The 18,044-nt window shown below is 38.0% G+C and overlaps 2 protein-coding genes across 9 annotated transcripts; both read left to right on the top strand.

Annotated features, from left to right (window-relative positions):
- The first annotated feature begins 1,295 nt into the window (after positions 1–1,295).
- LOC103444141 (LEAF RUST 10 DISEASE-RESISTANCE LOCUS RECEPTOR-LIKE PROTEIN KINASE-like 1.3) lies at positions 1,296–15,308 on the top strand. Of its 8 annotated transcripts, none has more exons than XM_070804862.1 (5): positions 1,303–2,246; positions 13,012–13,035; positions 13,131–13,469; positions 13,570–14,471; positions 14,987–15,308. In XM_070804862.1, the coding sequence occupies exons 1-5, from the start codon at positions 1,466–1,468 to the stop codon at positions 15,014–15,016; spliced, it is 2,076 nt and encodes a 691-aa protein (XP_070660963.1). In that variant the 5' UTR covers positions 1,303–1,465; the 3' UTR covers positions 15,017–15,308. The 8 variants fall into 8 exon arrangements, with proteins under 8 accessions (XP_070660961.1, XP_070660963.1, XP_070660959.1 ...); XM_070804858.1 differs by lacking the exon at positions 1,303–2,246 and adding an exon at positions 5,264–6,338; XM_070804861.1 differs by lacking the exon at positions 1,303–2,246 and adding an exon at positions 7,262–8,195.
- Positions 15,309–15,809: 501 nt separating this feature from the next.
- LOC139188011 (uncharacterized) lies at positions 15,810–16,985 on the top strand. The gene has a single exon (XM_070804856.1). The coding sequence runs from the start codon at positions 16,077–16,079 to the stop codon at positions 16,548–16,550; it is 474 nt and encodes a 157-aa protein (XP_070660957.1). The 5' UTR covers positions 15,810–16,076; the 3' UTR covers positions 16,551–16,985.
- Positions 16,986–18,044: the final 1,059 nt, after the last annotated feature.

Here is an 18,044-nt window from a genome sequence, read left to right as displayed (position 1 = left end):
TGAGATGAGCGGACCACAATTTTGAAGGAGGTAATGTGAAAACAAAACCCTAGCAACTGAGCAAGAACCACTTCCAAATGATGAAGATCTGGTCAACACGCGTCGAACCTCAAAATGTCACGTTCTCACTTTCCTTTCTATACCATTCGTCTTAAAAGATAAGTAGCAATTTTCTTATTTTCTCTTTCAATTGCATCTGCTATATAGTGTCCAAGCCCGAAACGAGTCTTTGTGAAAGCTTTCAATTTCACAAGTTAAGTTGGTTAGAAAATCGTAATACAAAATATTTTAGAATGATGTAGCTAGAGTTTTCACTTTTTAGTTTTCGTTTGATGCATGTTTATACTTTTCAGTTAAATATATGTGCTCCTGACAATGGTGGATCTATGTGAATTTGGGTTGTGTTTGCTAGGATTTGTAGATCTGCTCCATATGAGTTATTTTCTTCAAATGTTAGCTTTTATTTCACGTTATGCTTAATGATATATGTGGTGAGTGTGATCAAAAGAAAGTGATGGGAAGTAATAATATTTATACACTTTGGTGTGAGTTAATTTTTACCAATATTTCTAAAATAAAAAATAACAAATAAAAAGAAGGACAACATACCCCTTAAATACCACCTAAATATCTTCTAATTAAGAGCCAACTACCGTTGCAAGACCGTACGTGATCAGGTTGGTGGGAGTTGGATGAACCGACCCGATGTAATTTGTGAGGCCATTAAAATCTGTGTGTCTTTGCTTGTTGGGAAACGCTTGTACTTAATGAAAAAGTTTTAGTTGTGACATGAAAACGGGTGGTACAGTACGTGTTTTTACGTAAGTGGTGAAAAATTTTATTTTTTAAGTTATTAACTTTTTAATACATATATCCTACAATTTATATAATGACACGTGATATACCATCCCGTGTGACGATCACACTGAAAAATTTCTCGTACTTAATTATTTTGGCTTGACTTGTAGCAGATAACCCCAAACGATAAAAATCACACGCAGAGGTGAAGAATTTTTGCCTTGCGTTAAATGACACTTTTTGATCAAGTCAACAAAACCACACGAGCCATTCTACACAACGATTCAATAGTTCATTATCTTAGTTTGACTATTCAATACCAAATTATCATTGTTTCATTTCACTTTAAATGTAAGTGAGAAGTATTATATTCGACTCTCCTAAATGATGAATACGATACTAAATATAGCTAGCTTATTGTGTATCTTAATTAGTCGAATTCTAGATCTCTCGATTGTATATAAAGTATTTAAAAAAGAATAAGTAAACAAAACCTCATGGAGTACTCATAATTTGTCCCATATATCCCATCATCTTTGAATAAGCTTTTCCCATAACGTCACTAGCTCATCTCCAGTTCCTTCCTCGTAAGTGTCGCCCCACCTCCAACCACAACTACCAAACTCTATTCATTTCATTTCTATCAAAACACTCTCTTCCCCCAAATATGAATTCCTGGCCTTCTTACTCATCCCATTTCGCCTTCTTTGTTCTCATCAGCATTCCTTTTTCCTCAAGCTTCGATTCGTACACAAATTGTAGCAATACGTTTAACTGCGGAGGCATCACAAAAGTGGGATTTCCCTTTTGGGGAGATGGAAGGCCGGACAATTGTGGCTATCCGGAACTGAAGCTCGCATGCTCGAATGATGTTACCACCATTGAGAATATGGGGGTCAAATACAGATTGTTGAAGATTAACCAAGATGAACAGACACTCAAAGTTGTGAGAGATGACTACTATGACAAAATTTGTTCACCAAAGTTTGGGGACACCAAACTCGATTCCAATCTTTTCGACTATGTTTTCGGTTCTTCGGATGTCACGTTACTCTATGATTGTGCTTCTAGCTCACCAGCTGGAGGTTTCAAGTGCCCCGACAACGAAACTTACGCGAATGTGGCTGCAGTACCTGCAGTTGTCCCGGGCACTCCGATTTGTAAGTCAAAGGTGGTTGTTCGGATTAGTGATCCTACAGGTCTCGGAATATTCAGTATACTGAACGTGACGGCACTTGAAGCTGCAGTGAGAGAAGGGTTTGAGGTGAAGTATAAGGTGGATAGTGGAAAATGTGACGAGTGTGTTGATTCAAGGGGTGTTTGTGGTTGGAATTTGAATGAGACTGTTTGTCACTGCCCAAATCAAACTTCCGAGTCCCGGACTTGTTCTGCCGCCACAACAGCGGCCATAAACAATCCAGCAGCAGTGCCACTGCCACCTGCTAAAGGTATGAACTAAGAACCCAATAGCTGTGCTTGATTTTGCATTTTAAGCTGAATTTCTTTCTAGTAACTTGAATCCTTAACTCGTCCTACAATTAATTAGAGGGAAAGGAAATATCAGTAGGCTAAACAATTTTGGCAACTGAGTTCCTTACATCAAACTTTTTTGGGTATAGTGATCATCAACTGGATTTCGGACTTTCAATACTTGCATAGATCATAGTTATTGGAATTATTACGATTCATGACTTCCACATACGTACAGGATACATGTAGTGATCTCCACATTACAGTCCGTATTTCAATATCTAAAGAAAATTAAGAATTAGATTGATTAGAATAAGGTAGTGGATCCTATTCCCTGTTGAGAGTTGTCACACATTGGTAAGGGACAATGTTTGTTATGTGCTTATATGGTCTTGGACTACTCCTCATATTGCCAATTGGTTTTATGGTGGACTCTCAATTTCATCATTACCGACTTCCATTCGAAGTAGGTAAACATTCATCAGTACCATACAATTATGTGTGCCAAACCGGCTACACTACTTTGTTTTGTCCCATGGACTTATGTGACTTCATTAAACCCATGCCAAATTGAGGGAATGGGAGAGCATATACGGTTAGAAATTGCTTGAACAAACTAACCGATGTTGGAGAATTAGAGAGTGGCTAGGAAGAGTGTTGAAAGTACTAATTATACCAAGCAGGGACTGTGGGACTGTATATATTGTTTAGAATATTTCAGTCACTGTCAATTTTAAGAATATTTTAGCCACTTTTTGGACTCCATACGTATGTAGACAAAATTAGAGTGATTAGCAATGTGATCGTGGTAATAAAATGTTTGAAAACAAATGAAATTGTTGTCAACTGTACAAATTTAGCATATTAAACCATCTAAAGAAATAATAATAAATAAATAAAATCAAAATTATGTAAGGCTCTTTTCACAACCAGTTTATCAAAGGAAAAAAAATATACTCATAAGTGATTTTTGTGCAACACCTTTTTTTAACCATAATTACGATTTATGCAGGTATTACTTAAGTATTGATTTACGTACTTATTTTCTATTGATGACACATCACATAATTTATGGGTAATACTAGGGAGATCAAACTTTTAAATCAAATTATGCAAACCAAACGTGGTTGTTACTTGTTGATGATTGAATTATTAATTAAGTGTCGACTAATGCGCTTTTTTTTTAATTGTTGACACATTATTTAGTTTATAAATTTGATTTAAAAATTTGATCTCCCTAACATTATCACACAATTTACAAATGTGGTTTAAATTGATAATCTACTTTAGCTAGGCAGATAATTAATATTAACCTTCCATAACAATTAGGGGTCATGTAGTTTAGTGGTCAAATTAGTGCTGATATTTGTCAAAGTTTGAGGGCATGTCCCTTTCAAATTATAATGAAGTTGTCTGAAGTTGGAAAAGATGAACCGGCTGTGTCTTAGTCCTTACTTAATTGGTTTGTCAATAGATTATAGGAACATGATAGGGATTGGGATATTTTTAAGAGTTTCAGAGTCTGATCGATTACCACTTTATTTTTTGGTTTTTAGTTTTTATTTTTTTATTTTTTGTACTCAAGGTGCGTGAGGACAGCGTATGAGGTCCATCTCTCCCTGTTTGAAATTGATATACATTTTTGGACAATCTCTTTACGAAAAATCCAAACTTAGAGAAACTTAAATTCAAACTCCGTATTGGTTTGATTATCATTAAAGGTGAATTTAAATTACATTATTATAACTAGTTAAGTGTAAGGCTTAGCCTACTTTCCCGTCCCTGTAGATAATATTGTTTAATAAAAAATAAAAAATACTCCACACTTTTTTCATTTATCAATTACTTAATTTAATAGTTTATGTGAATTTTCTGTATGATGTATTCTTCTCCATAAAAAATTATAAATAGGATTACAATTGTGTGTACTACAAGAAAGGTAATCAAAACCTAATTACACATAGCCAAATATACAAATCAAGATTTCAAAATCCCCTCCTGCGAAAACTGACCCAAGCCTAACAAAGCGCGTAACTTCGCACGTACATAGCCTTCCTAACCAATCTCTAATATGCCATTTCTCCGCTCATTATATAGTATTTCTGAAAAACTGAAGTTCCATTTCTCCAACAACGAAGTCTTCTTCGACAATGGTCTGCTAGCAAATTAATGACCCTCCAAATGCTCTATTGTTGTGTGATTATGCACTCTAGTAAGTACCATCAATATCCAATCATTATCAGTTGCTAGCTTCTTACCTTTTAATTGGAAAGAGCGTCTACACTTTTTCATTCCATAATTCTACCAGGAAATCAACAACCCTCCACATGCTTCATAGTTTTGTGATTATGCACTCCAGTGACCAACGTAAATATTCAACCATCATCAGTTCTAACTTCTTACCATTTGATTGGAAAGGGTATCGATCCACACTTTTTTATTTCAAAATTCCTTCCGTCTTCATCCTTTGTAAGTCTTTTATGCAAATTTGGCTCACATATCGTCCATTCCCTTCACAACTCAATGTAAATCTAAGACTCATGTTACATTTTTGTGCCCAACCTATTATCGTTATATATATTTCAAGATCCTTGTCGGTTACTTTGCAAATGAACAATTATAATTATAATTTTGATTAAAATTAAATTGAGAAATATGACAGTGGATTGGAAATAACACTTCTTTAATTTTTTTTTTTTTATAAACATTTTATCCCTGTCGTATTATTTATGGGGTTCTCCCTCTCACACAGAACAACTTGAGGAATCTTTTCTTGTTTATTGTTTTCATCATGGCATTTTCCTTACATTTGTAATATAGTAATTAAAAAAAAGGTGAAAATAATTTTCTCCTTTTTATTATAACGACCCTTCTAGTTGCGACGGCTTTCAATGACTCCATCACCCCTTGACTTTGCGTATAGCTTCTGGAAGGCTGGAACGACATACTTTTCATACCTCAATATAAAAATACCTCTAATTAGATCATTCCGAGTGGGCTAGGAAATTACCTACAAATATTATTAAACTAGTACGAGGCGTCTTCGGATTCGCCGGTGTGCAAGACATTCAGATAAGAATGTTGAAAAAACATATGAGAAGAAAACGCATAGCAGAAACAGGAGAGGCTACTGTTTCATTGAATATTTCAAAGGCTTACATTTCATGACTTGGAAGTTTGAACAACTTATATATATATATTATTCCTTGTACTAATTCCCCATTCCATCTGATGCTCCAATCTCTTTGCTGAGAGTTTTCCTCCAACATCCATCATGCATTTCTTTCTGCTCCAATCGTTGTTTCCATTTCTTTTGATCGCTTCCTTCCTTTCGATCAACGTCGAGTTAAGTCTATGCCAGAATCAACAATTCACAAACTGCAGCAGGAATATCACTTGTGGTAGCGTCGGAGGCATATCCTATCCCTTTTGGGGGGTAAACCGAGCTAGTTACTGTGGTCAACCCGGATTTGAGGTCCAATGCCTAAACAACTTCCCTGTGTTCAACATGAAGGGTGCGAGCTATAGAATTCTCCAAATGAACACTACAAATTCTCGGACCGTTAAGGTCGCTAGGAACGATTACTGGGGTACTATTTGTCCTCAGACTTTTGTCAACACCACCCTCAACTTCTCTCTGTTTGATTATGTTTCTGGTTATAGAAACATGACGTTTTACTACCAATGCTTTGCCGCCATAACGCTTCCTAGTCCGCAGTCCTGCAACATAAGCAATACAGTGAGCCCTGTTTACTATGTGACACAACCGGTGACAGTTGGTCAGGCATATTCTGTGAGCTGTACACATGAGGTTATTGTTCCCGTTTATGAAGAAGCTGCTCTTGCTATAGAGGCCGCCACTATGCCCAGTCAAGCAATTGTCACCGATGCGGTAGAGGGGGGTTTCTCACTGCAATTGGAGATTGACAACGATGAATGCGACAAATGTTTGGGATCAGGTGGACAGTGTGGGCTTGACAATACTAATAATTCTGGATTCAGATGCTTCTGCGCAGATCGAGCCTATGCATCCACATGTAATGGAACTAGTACTTCAAGTCAAGGCGGAGGTACGTCTGTCCCTTGTCATTCCCTTATAAATTACACATATGGAACTCCTAGCTTGCTCTTTGTTTTAGATGATTAGACGTAAACCGTGTTTAATTAGGCGTATGTGTTAGAAAACCCGGGCCTAAAATTCGGGTGTGAGCTATCTGGTCCCATGAAAAATTAGGAAGCAGAGGGAAGGGATCTAGTATAGTTAGAGCCAATTGTTTGCATAAACAGCAAACAATTAATGGATTAGTTTGGTACCCATGTTTGATTCAATGTTTTTGGTTTCTGAAACCAATTATTACTAATAACGTAGCTATGTTAATCATTTCGAAAACTATGAATTATTTTTCGAATTGAATACCAAACAACTACTTATATTCCTTGGAAATACTGCTCGAGCCACCCAAAAACTCTTAAGATTGTTCATTTTTTTGTCATTTTGATCCCTTGTTGTTACCATAATCATTTAGTCAACCCCTTTTGATGCTCTTCTCACACTGGAAACTTTTTTTCTTTCTAAGTTCTCGTTTTACCTACTACAAGCAGTTAAATAAAAGTTTCTGCACACATGTCAAACGCTATATTTCTTTCAGAAAATACACCTAACCTACCATACAACTCTACAATTCCACCGAAAACGTGAGTCACCCTTTGTTGACTTTGATGGTTGTAATCTAAGTGCAGAGGGATTTAGCTATATACAAATCCAAAATTAAGCCAATTTTTCTAATAAGGTGGCTCATCTGTTCGACAACCAATACATATTTGGTGACGAGACCTCTATTCAAAGCTGACCATAAAAATAGTTAGACTTGGCCTCCAAAACTTTCCATTGACTATAAGCACTCCTAATTAAATTAACGCTCCAATAGAACCTTCTATTTTTAACTATTAAAAAACAAAAAACATAATTAAACAAAGATTTAACCTAACGTTCACTTGGTCGTACTTCCCCACCTATTTTGTCTTCTCAGTCCTCCTTTGCAGATGACGATAATTCCACGTTCATCTCCTTCCTTTTTCAACCACTTTGAATACCTCTCTCTCTCTCTCTCTCTCTCTCTCTCTCTCTCTCTCTCTCTATCTAGCCATGGAAACACATCTCTATCCCTTCCAAAAAATCTCTTTACTCCTTGTGATCACAACTACCATATGCCTTTTCCATGTTCAAAATTCTTCGGCTGCGGATGACGATCGATACCTCAACTGCAGCGCGTCATTTCAATGCGCAAATTTTCGGGATGTTCCTTATCCTTTTTGGGGATCAAGCCGGCCAGATTATTGTGGCTTCCCCGATTTCAAGCTCAACTGCAGCGGAGATGCCCCCGTGATCTCATTTGAGGGCCAAGATTATCGAGTCCTCGATATAAACCAATCTACAAGTACTCTACGGGTTGCTAGAACGGACTTTTGGAACAATCTTTGTCCGGTGTCACCTGCCAATACCACCATAAAATCAAGCCATATCGAAAATACTTCGGATGCTCAAGAAGTACTTCTGTTCTACGATTGTCCACCAATTTTCATTCCTCTTCCAAATCAGCCCACAGGTCAGTTCAATTGCAGCGTAAACAGTAGGACCACTTCCATTAATTACTTTGTCACAAATTTAGAGCTGCCGAATATTAGTGGTTACTGCAACACGACTGTCACTGCCCGCGTTTCTCAATCCGCAGCTGCGGATTTGGGGTTGAATTCGTCCAAGGATAATCTGGTTGCTGCACTTGATTCCGGGTTTGGGTTGAAGTGGGATGCAAGTAATACCTTGTGTGGCCAATGTCAGGTGTCTGGGGGTCAGTGTGGGTACAATATATCTTCAGCTGAATTCACCTGTTTCTGTAAGGATGGACCTAATCCCGCAAGATGTGAAGGTATGCGCCTAAATATCTTTTCAGTATGTTTATGATAGAATTTAGATATTAATCTAACCAAAAACGAATTGGCAATACGTGGAATAGACTGTAGATTATTGACGTCGGATTGATGCACTCAACATTCCGGATTGAAATTAGTATTTGATAGTGAAAGAAATTGTCGTGCAGAATTTTCTTAAAAAATCCTGCACGACAAACTTATATTACCAGTTTAGGGTGGTTTATATCCATTTGTTTTAGGCTTTAGCACATCTTCATGTGTTTTTGTTAGAGACAAAGGAAAATGCGTGAGAGAAATGGCAGATGAAAGAGGGCGGAGGAAGGGTAGAGGAATGATGGTGCAATGCGGAAGCAATCTATATGGAATTAATCGGATTGAGAGAGAAGAGACGAACCCTAAGAGTATGCAACACACATTACGTGCTCGTGGCCATTTCTATGTCCTTAAACTAGTGATCTAACTATACGATCTTTTAAACTATCTCCAATTTTCTAAAGAAGTCATTTTCTTACACCTTTTTTCTCCTTCTTTGCTTCTTAAAACTACTAACTAACCATGTGCTCTTTTAAGTTCTCTTATTTTCTAGAAAGTAATTTCTGCGCACCATTTTCTCATCGTCTGTTGTTTTAAGCTCTCATGTTTTGTTCTTAATCAAGCTATATAACCATGCTCACTACCAAACACCCTTCTCACTCCTATTCCAGGCTCTCAATCTCCATCCAATTTTCTTTCTGATTACCATGTCAAAACTCATATGAGGAATTCCATTTGGAACCTTCAAGTTGGGGGCCTACTTTTTTTTTTATTTCTTATTATCGTCTTTAATTTATGCTTCTAGATTCCAATCTTCCATTAGGCAGCTGGCATTTTCCATGCCAAAACAAAACCCACTCACATGTGTATCATATGTAGGTGCATTTTTTGGTCAATGCAAATCACCTTGGCAGAATGTTGATGACCATGTCATGGACTATGGTGCATCATGGTCCATTGAGATATATTGCTATTGAAAAAAACTAGGTTTAAGTACGTAAAACTCCTCAATCTTTTGGTGTTATTTCAAGTTAGTCCTTTTAAGTTTCAATTAATTTTTTATGTTAAATAGTACTCGTGGCAACGATGAGCCCACTAATAAGCTTATTTGAACAACAAAACTAAAAATAAAATAACGTAAAAAATAAAGATTAAAATAAACCAAAATGAACAAATAATATGAGAAAGGAACTATTTTTGTATTGGTCATAACTTGTTTGGTTCTCAGCAATCTTATGCTGCCTGCCATATAAGTTTTTCCGTACCGACATGGAGAACAGCTGGAGAAACATAATAAAATACTTATAAGCAAGGTTCTAAAAGTTGCTAGGCGCTAGTCGGGCGGCGGGCTGGGGCCTAGCGCCTAGGCGGCTAGGCGGGGCCTAGCGCCTAGGCGGACTAGGCGGATTTAAGTAAATCTATCATATTTCAGGTAAATAAGTGTCTGCTTCTACTTGAAATATATATAATTTCATCATAAACTACAAAATAGAATGAATATATATCATGAAGTATTGGAACATAATGAAAACATGTGAAATAAGTATATAATGTTTGTTCATTCAAGTATGCAACAAGTCTCTTACAATTTATTGGAAAAAAAAACAAAATGAAAAATGAAAGTTATGTATTTTCTGTCTAAGTGATTTGCAACCTAGGCGGGCTAGGCGGGTGCCTAGGTGGTCTAGGCGGTGGGTTGGGGCCTAGGCATTAATCGGGGCGGTGGGCTGGGGCCTAGCGCCTAGGCAGAGATTTTTAGAACAGTGCTTATAAGTATTGGATTAAACATTGATTATTTTTAAACCTTTTATTAGAACACAAGAACTAGAATGTGCATCTATTAATTACGATAATGCGTCATATTATTATGCAGAATTTTCTTCTATGTTTTTTTTATTTAAACTGTGTTTCATATTTTGGGCTTAATTAGGGTTTATTTGAGTGTATTTTTTATTGGTTTCAAGTGCTTATATTTCAACAGAATAATACTTGACTCTATAAGTAGCCACATGTAAGAAGTCATTTATCTTCTTACATTACGCGTTGTAACATTTTGCCATGCGTTGCCATAGTTTGAACCATTAATTCATTGTCTTTATCATAATTAAAGATAATCTCTAGATTTGTTTTTTAAATTTAAACACAGTTTAGTTATCCACATTAGTTGCACAAATTGACGGTCATGGTAACAAGTAATGTCCCCATGATTAACCATCAATTTTTTTCATTCATATGGAGAACTGGACGATCTTCAAAACAAATGAAGATGATTTGTATGTGATGATAAAGAGAACAAACGGTTTAGATTGTGAAGTTTGTATTATGAAATGATGTCACGTTGTTATGTAAAGAGAAATGACTCTTTACATGTAAGAAATCAAACAATGTGCAAAACAGATATGCTAGGAAACTATACTTTTCCAATACATTAGGAAGTTGTTGATTAGAGTGGATTTGCTTTGCATTTGAAGATGATCCATTGGTGTAAATTCAGTTATAAATTTTGAACAGGTCACTTTTGGCAAAAACTTCCTAGGTAGAGTTTTCTTTTATATTTTTCGTCAAATTTCTTTAGGTACAATTGAGGGAAGAACACGATTTCTTCCATGTTTTGATGTTGGTTGAAGAAAGCTCACATGCATGCATGCCTAAGGCATTAAACTACTAAAACGTAGGTCCATTTAATCAAACTCTAGATGGAGATTGTTCTTTGCAAATTAACCACCCCCCCTCCCCCGACCCACAAAACACCCCCCCCCCCACCATGATTTAATAATAACTAAATTGCATGTGCGTAGTTGTTGAACTTTTAAGCAAAATATTCAGCACACCTCTTTTTTTCTTCGATATGCTCTTTGATTACTTTTATATTTTTTTATTTTAAGTGAGAATTTTAACTAGAAACACGATATGCTAACTACTAGTACAATACATATCTTGTATGACATCTTCTTTTCGCACCCAAAATCTCCCTACTTTGATCAACTGCCATTAATAAGAAATCATCTACTTGGGTTCCATTCACCTTGTTTGACTCAAACCTTTTAGTAGTTGACCAACACTCGCACCGATCACAAATAATTAACAATAATTACGGTATTTAATGACAAATAATACTACAAATACTTGATGAAATTACCAAAATGCCCATCAATTATTGAACAAATAAAATTCCTTCCGTAGCATGCCAACGCAAAGAAATCGAAACACAGCCTAAAAAGTAAAAAGCGCACATCTTTTGTCGGCGGCCTCCGAAAAACATTCAAAAACTGTGTACAGTCCAACATTCAAGTCAACCAACGCCGCCCGCCACGTCATCACAAAACCTCCATCCTTGCTCCACATTTCATCACTGAACTCTGATCAATTCCCGCTTCGCCCGCCCCCAACTCCCAGACGCTGTCGTTTCACTCCCACCTAACCCTCAATGCTCCCGCTCCTCTTCCTCTTCTTTCTCTTCTTCTTACTCTGCTCCGTCGACGTTGCGACGTCGTTTCCCGCCCATGCCGATCTCTCCAACTGCACCCAAACCTTCGACTGCGGTCCCCTCCGGAACCTCACCTACCCCTTCACCGGTGGTACCCGCCCCTCCTACTGCGGCCCGCCGGAGTTCCACCTCACCTGCGTCGACGACTCGCCCGAGTTGACCATCGGGCTGCTGAGCTACCGGATCCTCAAACTCGACCCGGCTCACCAGAACATGACCGTCGCCCGGTCCGACCTCTGGAACTCTACCTGCACCGACAAACTCGCGAACTCGACTCTTGAGTCCGAGTTCTTCAGCTACGATGACGACGACGACATGGACGTCACTATTTTCTACGGCTGCAATTCCACTTTCATCGATCCCAAGCCGCAGAATTGGTTTCTCTGCGACCTTAATTTCCCTTTCAAAGACGCTTATTACTTGATCGGGCCGGTGCCCCTCGACCCGATCGTGAGCGAGTTCAAGTGCTCCGTCGGGATTACGGTGCCGATTCTCAAAACCACGGCGGCGGTTCTCGTCGGCAACCGGTCTCTGTTTAAGGAAGCGATCATGGCCGGGTTCAATGTCAATTATACGAACCCGTATGAGAAGCAGTGCGCTGAGTGTCTTAATGTCAATGGGCTTTGTGGGTTTGACTCGGATAAGAACCGACCCGTTTGCATTTGCGGCAAACGGTTGTGTGACCCGGCAGGTATTTTCCTTTTTCTGGGTATTGTAGAATTCACTCCTAGTGGTTTTCTGGGTATTGTAGAATTCACTCCTAGTGTTGCGATCTCAATGTTTCGTTGATTTATTTGTTTTGGAACATGGATTTGTGTTTCTTTCGTTGACTCAAGTAGACGAGACTAACTACTCTTTGAACTGCACAAGTAAACTGTTGTTTATACTTGTAGCAAAACTATATACCCCCATATGGCATGTTCAGAGTTGATGCAGCATACATTTGGAGTTTAATTTGAAAATATGTGAAGTTTGCAACACTTTGTGTAGCAGAATCGTTGGTACACCGTACATTTGGGAGTATATTGTAGTGTATGACATGCAAAGTTCTTGATGCAAAAAGAATTCAAGTAGATGACTAATTCGGTCCACTGCTTATTAGTTTCCCATATATAAGTTTACTTGGTTTTATAGAAGCTGTATGGTATCTACAGTTTGTTAAATTCTCTTCATGTGTTTCTAACTTTCAAATCAAGTTTGGATGAGATGATGTTCTTTTTATTAACTTTTTGAATCTGCTATCAATTTTTTTTTATTAACACTGCTTTCCTTTTCTTTTCTTTTTTTTGTAGGAAAAAAGACGGGAATCGCGATAGGTAATAAATCACTTCATTAACAACTTACTGTAATATTTCCACTGGCATCATGGGGCGGAGAAGAAAATCTAAACAGTATTTTGTTTCATCTTCAGGTCTTGCTGTAGGAGGTGCAATTCTTTTCGGCATTTTTGTTGGGTTCTATTTTTATTATTTCATCCAACGCAAGAAGAGGAAACTTGCTGCAGAGACTCAAAGCAAAGAGGTTCCTACACCCCTTACAAGCACTAGCGTTGCAACTCCCTCAACTAATCTCTCTCAATCTCAGAGCATCCCGTCTTATCCCTCTTTTACCTCCAAGCCTGACTATGATAATAAGGCGAGCACTTACTTTGGAGTTCAGGTCTTCACCTATACTGAATTAGAGGAAGCTACTGAAAATTTCAACCCCGCTAAAGAGCTTGGAGATGGAGGCTTTGGCACTGTTTACTATGGTTCGAAAATACTTCCTTTTCCACCTACTTTGCAAGCAATTTATCTCACCAACAGATAATCTTGATTATGTTTTGTTAAACGTTCTAATTGTTCGTCCAGGTAAACTACATGATGGCCGTGTAGTTGCAGTGAAGCGCCTTTATGAAAACAACTTCAAACGTGTGGAGCAATTTATGAATGAGGTCGAGATCTTAACTCGTCTTGAACACCGGAATCTTGTCAAGCTGTATGGATGCACCTCAAAACGCAGCCGAGAACTTCTCCTTGTTTATGAGTATATTCCTAATGGAACAGTGGCTGACCATCTCCATGGGAAACGAGTGGAATCTGGCTTTCTTAGTTGGCCTGTTAGATTGAGCATTGCCATAGATACAGCTGATGCACTGGCTTACCTCCATCGCAATGATGTAATACACCGCGATGTCAAGAGCAACAATATTCTCCTAGACGACGACTTTTGCGTGAAAGTGGCTGATTTTGGTCTGTCACGCTTGTTCCCCAACGATGCCACCCATGTGTCAACTGCTCCGCAAGGGACTCCCGGCTATGTTGATCCCGAGTATTACCAGTGCTACCAACTCACAGACAAGAGTGACGTATATAGCTTTGGGGTGGTCCTGATCGAGCTTTTATCGTCATTACAAGCAGTGGACACCAATAGGCATCGGCTTGACATAAATTTGGCCAACCTGGCCGTCAACAAAATCCAAAACCATTTAGTAAATGAGCTGGTCGATCCTCTTCTCGGGTTTGAAACAAACGTTTCAGTTAGAAGGATGACAACAGCTGTGGCAGAATTGGCTTTCCGGTGTTTGCAACAGGAGAAGGATATGCGACCGACCATGGACGAAGTGTTGAAGGGTTTGAAAGCAGTCCAAAACGAAGATCTTGGTTCAGAAAACGGCGAAGCAGTGGTGCTGGATATCGGAGCAGACGAGGTTGGACTTTTGAGGAATATGCCACCCCCGCTTTCACCGGACTCGAATGGAACTGATAAATTGGTTAGCAGCTCTACCACACCTAGTTCCTTTTAGCAGTAGAGATTTCCATATCCTCCTTCCTTTTTTTTTTCCAGTGGGCTGCAGCCTTGAGTTCTAAAACAGATGGTAAAAAGTATTGTATACTCTCATATACACGGATGTTAAAACTCGAGTATCTTTCCATATCGTTAGTTGATTTTCTTTTGATTTGTTGATACAAGTTATATTGAAGAAGTATCATCACAATGTTGTGCATGCTTAGCAGACAATGTACATAAACAAGTGAAGCCATCAGCACTTGAAATGTATTTTTGTTAGTATTTTCTTATCGGTTTTTCGATATTACAAATAGAACATATTTAGGTTCAGCAAAGTTAGCTAAAACAATTTGCTCTATACTCTGCACCGAAGTTTGAACCCCTTTCCCTGTAGTTTAGACGTTTGTCAAAAACCTAATACATGGTTTTTCTTTTTCTTTTTTTTTAATAACCTTTCCTCACATTTTAATATTTCTTTTCTATTTTTCACCTCAACAGGTTTTTAAGAGATGGGACAAAACTATTTAATCCAAGCCATGGTGGTGAGAGCAATCTGGCTGCTTCTATCCTCCAGATCGTGGGATTGATTTGGTAACTCGTAACTTGTAAATCTAGGAAGGATGCCACTACGCAAATTGTTATTGCCGGATTAGGGACTGACTAGGTATACGATGATACGATGACACAATACGATACGTTCTTTATTATACAGTACGGCGGAGATGAATTTGGACGGTACGGTATTTTGTGTGAATGTACAGTACAATTATGTATAATTATACATTTTTATATACACAATCAAACCAAACAATTATTCTTATTCTTCAACGCCATGTCATGGAGTACGCTAACAAGCTTATTTGTAAAAGCCCATTTTATTTAGAGTACGAAAGTTACGCGTGACATGTACATAAGAAAAAGTTGTTTGACAATTTGACACCAGAAGCCAAAGAAAAGCAAAGATTTGAGGGGATAGCATCGGATTTCAATTTGTTAGACCTTGACTTTCACTTATTAAATTTGAGAAAGGAAGAACAAGTGTGACATTTACTACAACTAAAACGCTGTTTAGCGAGAAAAAACAAAAGACAAAAAAAATTAAATATGAGATCGGTTGGTCATCGAACTTTATCAACAGGTGAATGGATTCAGTAAATGAATTACGAACCGTTTATCTATTTATTATAATTGATTGACTAAACAACATTGATTTAATTATTTTTTTATAAATATAATTTTTAAATTATTTATAATATAACAAAATAATCATAAGCAGAAAATTTTGTAAATGGACCGCTAAATGAATTGGGGAGAATTTCTTGTCAATGTATGAGAGCCAAGCCTTTTTCTTTCTAAAGCCCCGCCCCACACTCCACTTTGACACCTATGTTCTCCTCTCCACCAAAATACAAATAAATAAAATACATTTTTCAGCACTATTTGCTTGCTCACTCCAATCCCAACCCTCCCACTCCTCCCCAGATCAGATCTCACATTCCTCCACTCCAATCCCAGCACTTTGACACCCATGATTCTTAACCGTTGAATCGCCCCCCGCAAAATTCACACCGCCAACTCATCGTTTACCATGGTGACCCTGCAAAAAGTCAAGCTTTTAGCGACTCAATGCGCCGTCACCGATAGCCCAACGCGGAGCCCATCGGCCAGCCCAGTCATTCACCTCCGCCGCCGCAAAACTCTAAGAATGTTCCTCTCCCGCCAGGACCACCGCCGATTGCCTAGCCGGACCAATTCCTCAAAATCTCCACCCATCGACGGCGACAATCGCGACGGTGATCCGCCGCAGAAGAGCAAGGATGTCGCTCGGGTTCGGCGCAAGCTCAAGGACCTCTTCGTGTCGTCGCCGCCGCTCGAAGATAGTGTTTCGGATAGGAGAGGTCGAGGAATTGTGGACGGAGAAGAAGAGCGAGGGTTGTTATCGGAAACCGGAAGTGGTGGCGGTGCCGGTAGGTTTCCGACTCGGCGAGGCGGAGGGTTGTCGTTTCGAAATAGGTTGCTGAAACGATCTTGGCGGCCTGTTCTGGTTTCCATCCCCGAGTAGCAAGGCGTTCTCAATTTTGTGTGAAAGTACGGATAATTCCCTTTTTTTAATTTTTTTTATTTGTTTTTTGGAAAATATGATTGGAATGTAATCTTATTAGATTAGTTTTTTTTTTCATTTTTTATTTTTATAAATAGTAAATAGATTCATAATTTAATATTTTGGTGGCAACGGGCATATTTTGGCGCCGCCCAATGCTAATGTGCGCCGGAGCTGCTAAGATTAAGAGCAAGTCCACCGTTGGACCTTGCTCGGGGGACAGGCGAGAGGAAGGGCCCGAGGGCCGGTGGGTTCGGCTGCACCGTACCGACAACGATACGTGGCCTTCGCGGCCCCATATTAGCTGAACATCATCTCCGCTATTTTGTCCGTTACATTTAAATGTACGTCAGGATCTTATTATTAAAAATTTTAAAGCATGGTGGATTTGTGGAATTTTCTTGTGGAGCAGTAATAGTTCTTATTTAAAAAAAAAAAGATTAGGCCAATTCGTGGATTTAGGCCGTCTTCAATCGAAAGGATAAATATAGTCTGTCCAAAAATATTACTTTATAAGAAATTATTTTTACATGAATGATAGATCATATTTATATATTATCTCAAAAGCTAAATATAGTCCCTTCAAAAATTTATGGGAATTGTTACTAACACTCCAAAAATTAGCACTCCAAACTTTCTATAATTAAAAAGAAAAATACACTTGTGAGGAGGGTAGAATGAAATTTTGGAATGTTAATAACAGTTCCCAAATTTATTAGTTTTAAGTTTATACTTTAAATTTATTATTTTATTTAATAAACTTCCGTTGTATGTTTTCAATTTAACCGTTTGATTTGAATCAATTATTATTGTAGAGGAACTGTGCCTCACAAAAGGCTATGAGGGGGCTACATTTGGTCAGTCTAATGCTTATTTGGCCAAATAATGGCTTGAATTTTTGGACAACTCAAACTATTTTTTAGCTTTTAAACCTTTAGACCTTTTCATTGACGATGACCTTAGTGTCTTGTATTTTTTTTTTCACTTAAAGTAGAATCATAAGAGAATGAATTACATAAAACGTATTGATCACTATGTGATGTAATGTATTTTTATATGTAATTTATCTTCACGTGACAATAACATTACTTCACTAAAATGTCTTGGCGCCGCTGAATGTGTTTCACTATAGTTGCTCTCCTTGTATAATTGACATTCCATGCCAATCTACTCAGAGATGAATGCTAAACGTAGTGGGTTGTAAAAAATAACTCTAAACATCAAGATATTCTATCACTTGAATAATAAAAGATTAATTCTTACTTATTTGGTAATTAAACGAGATTATACAAGGACAAGGTTTGGACAAAGAAACTAGGGGAGTAATTAATTTTTTAATTAAAAGTCTGTCTCAGTTGCAGCTTGCACGTGTTGGTTTCAGAGAGGTTCCATAACCAAGTATATAGAGTACAAAAACTTTGCAGTAATACGTCCCAAAAATTTATACTAATGGAC

The sequence above is a fragment of the Malus domestica genome, chromosome 09 (assembly GCF_042453785.1).
Source record: "Malus domestica chromosome 09, GDT2T_hap1".
Lineage (NCBI taxonomy): Eukaryota > Viridiplantae > Streptophyta > Magnoliopsida > Rosales > Rosaceae > Malus > Malus domestica.
The sequence above is the reverse complement of the archived record's forward strand: the minus strand, read 5'-3'. Positions and strand labels throughout refer to the sequence as shown.

Excerpts from the sequence above, each read along its gene's own strand:
- LOC103444141 (XM_070804857.1), top strand. The coding sequence starts at position 5,543 with ATGCATTTCTTTCTGCTCCAATCGTTGTTTCCATTTCTTTTGATCGCT. Across the intron at positions 6,339-13,011 it reads TACTTCAAGTCAAGGCGGAG|GAAAAAAGACGGGAATCGCG; the intron begins GTACGTCTGTCC and ends TTTTTTTTGTAG. Across the intron at positions 13,470-13,569 it reads CTTTGGCACTGTTTACTATG|GTAAACTACATGATGGCCGT; the intron begins GTTCGAAAATAC and ends TTGTTCGTCCAG.
- LOC139188011 (XM_070804856.1), top strand. The coding sequence starts at position 16,077 with ATGGTGACCCTGCAAAAAGTCAAGCTTTTAGCGACTCAATGCGCCGTC.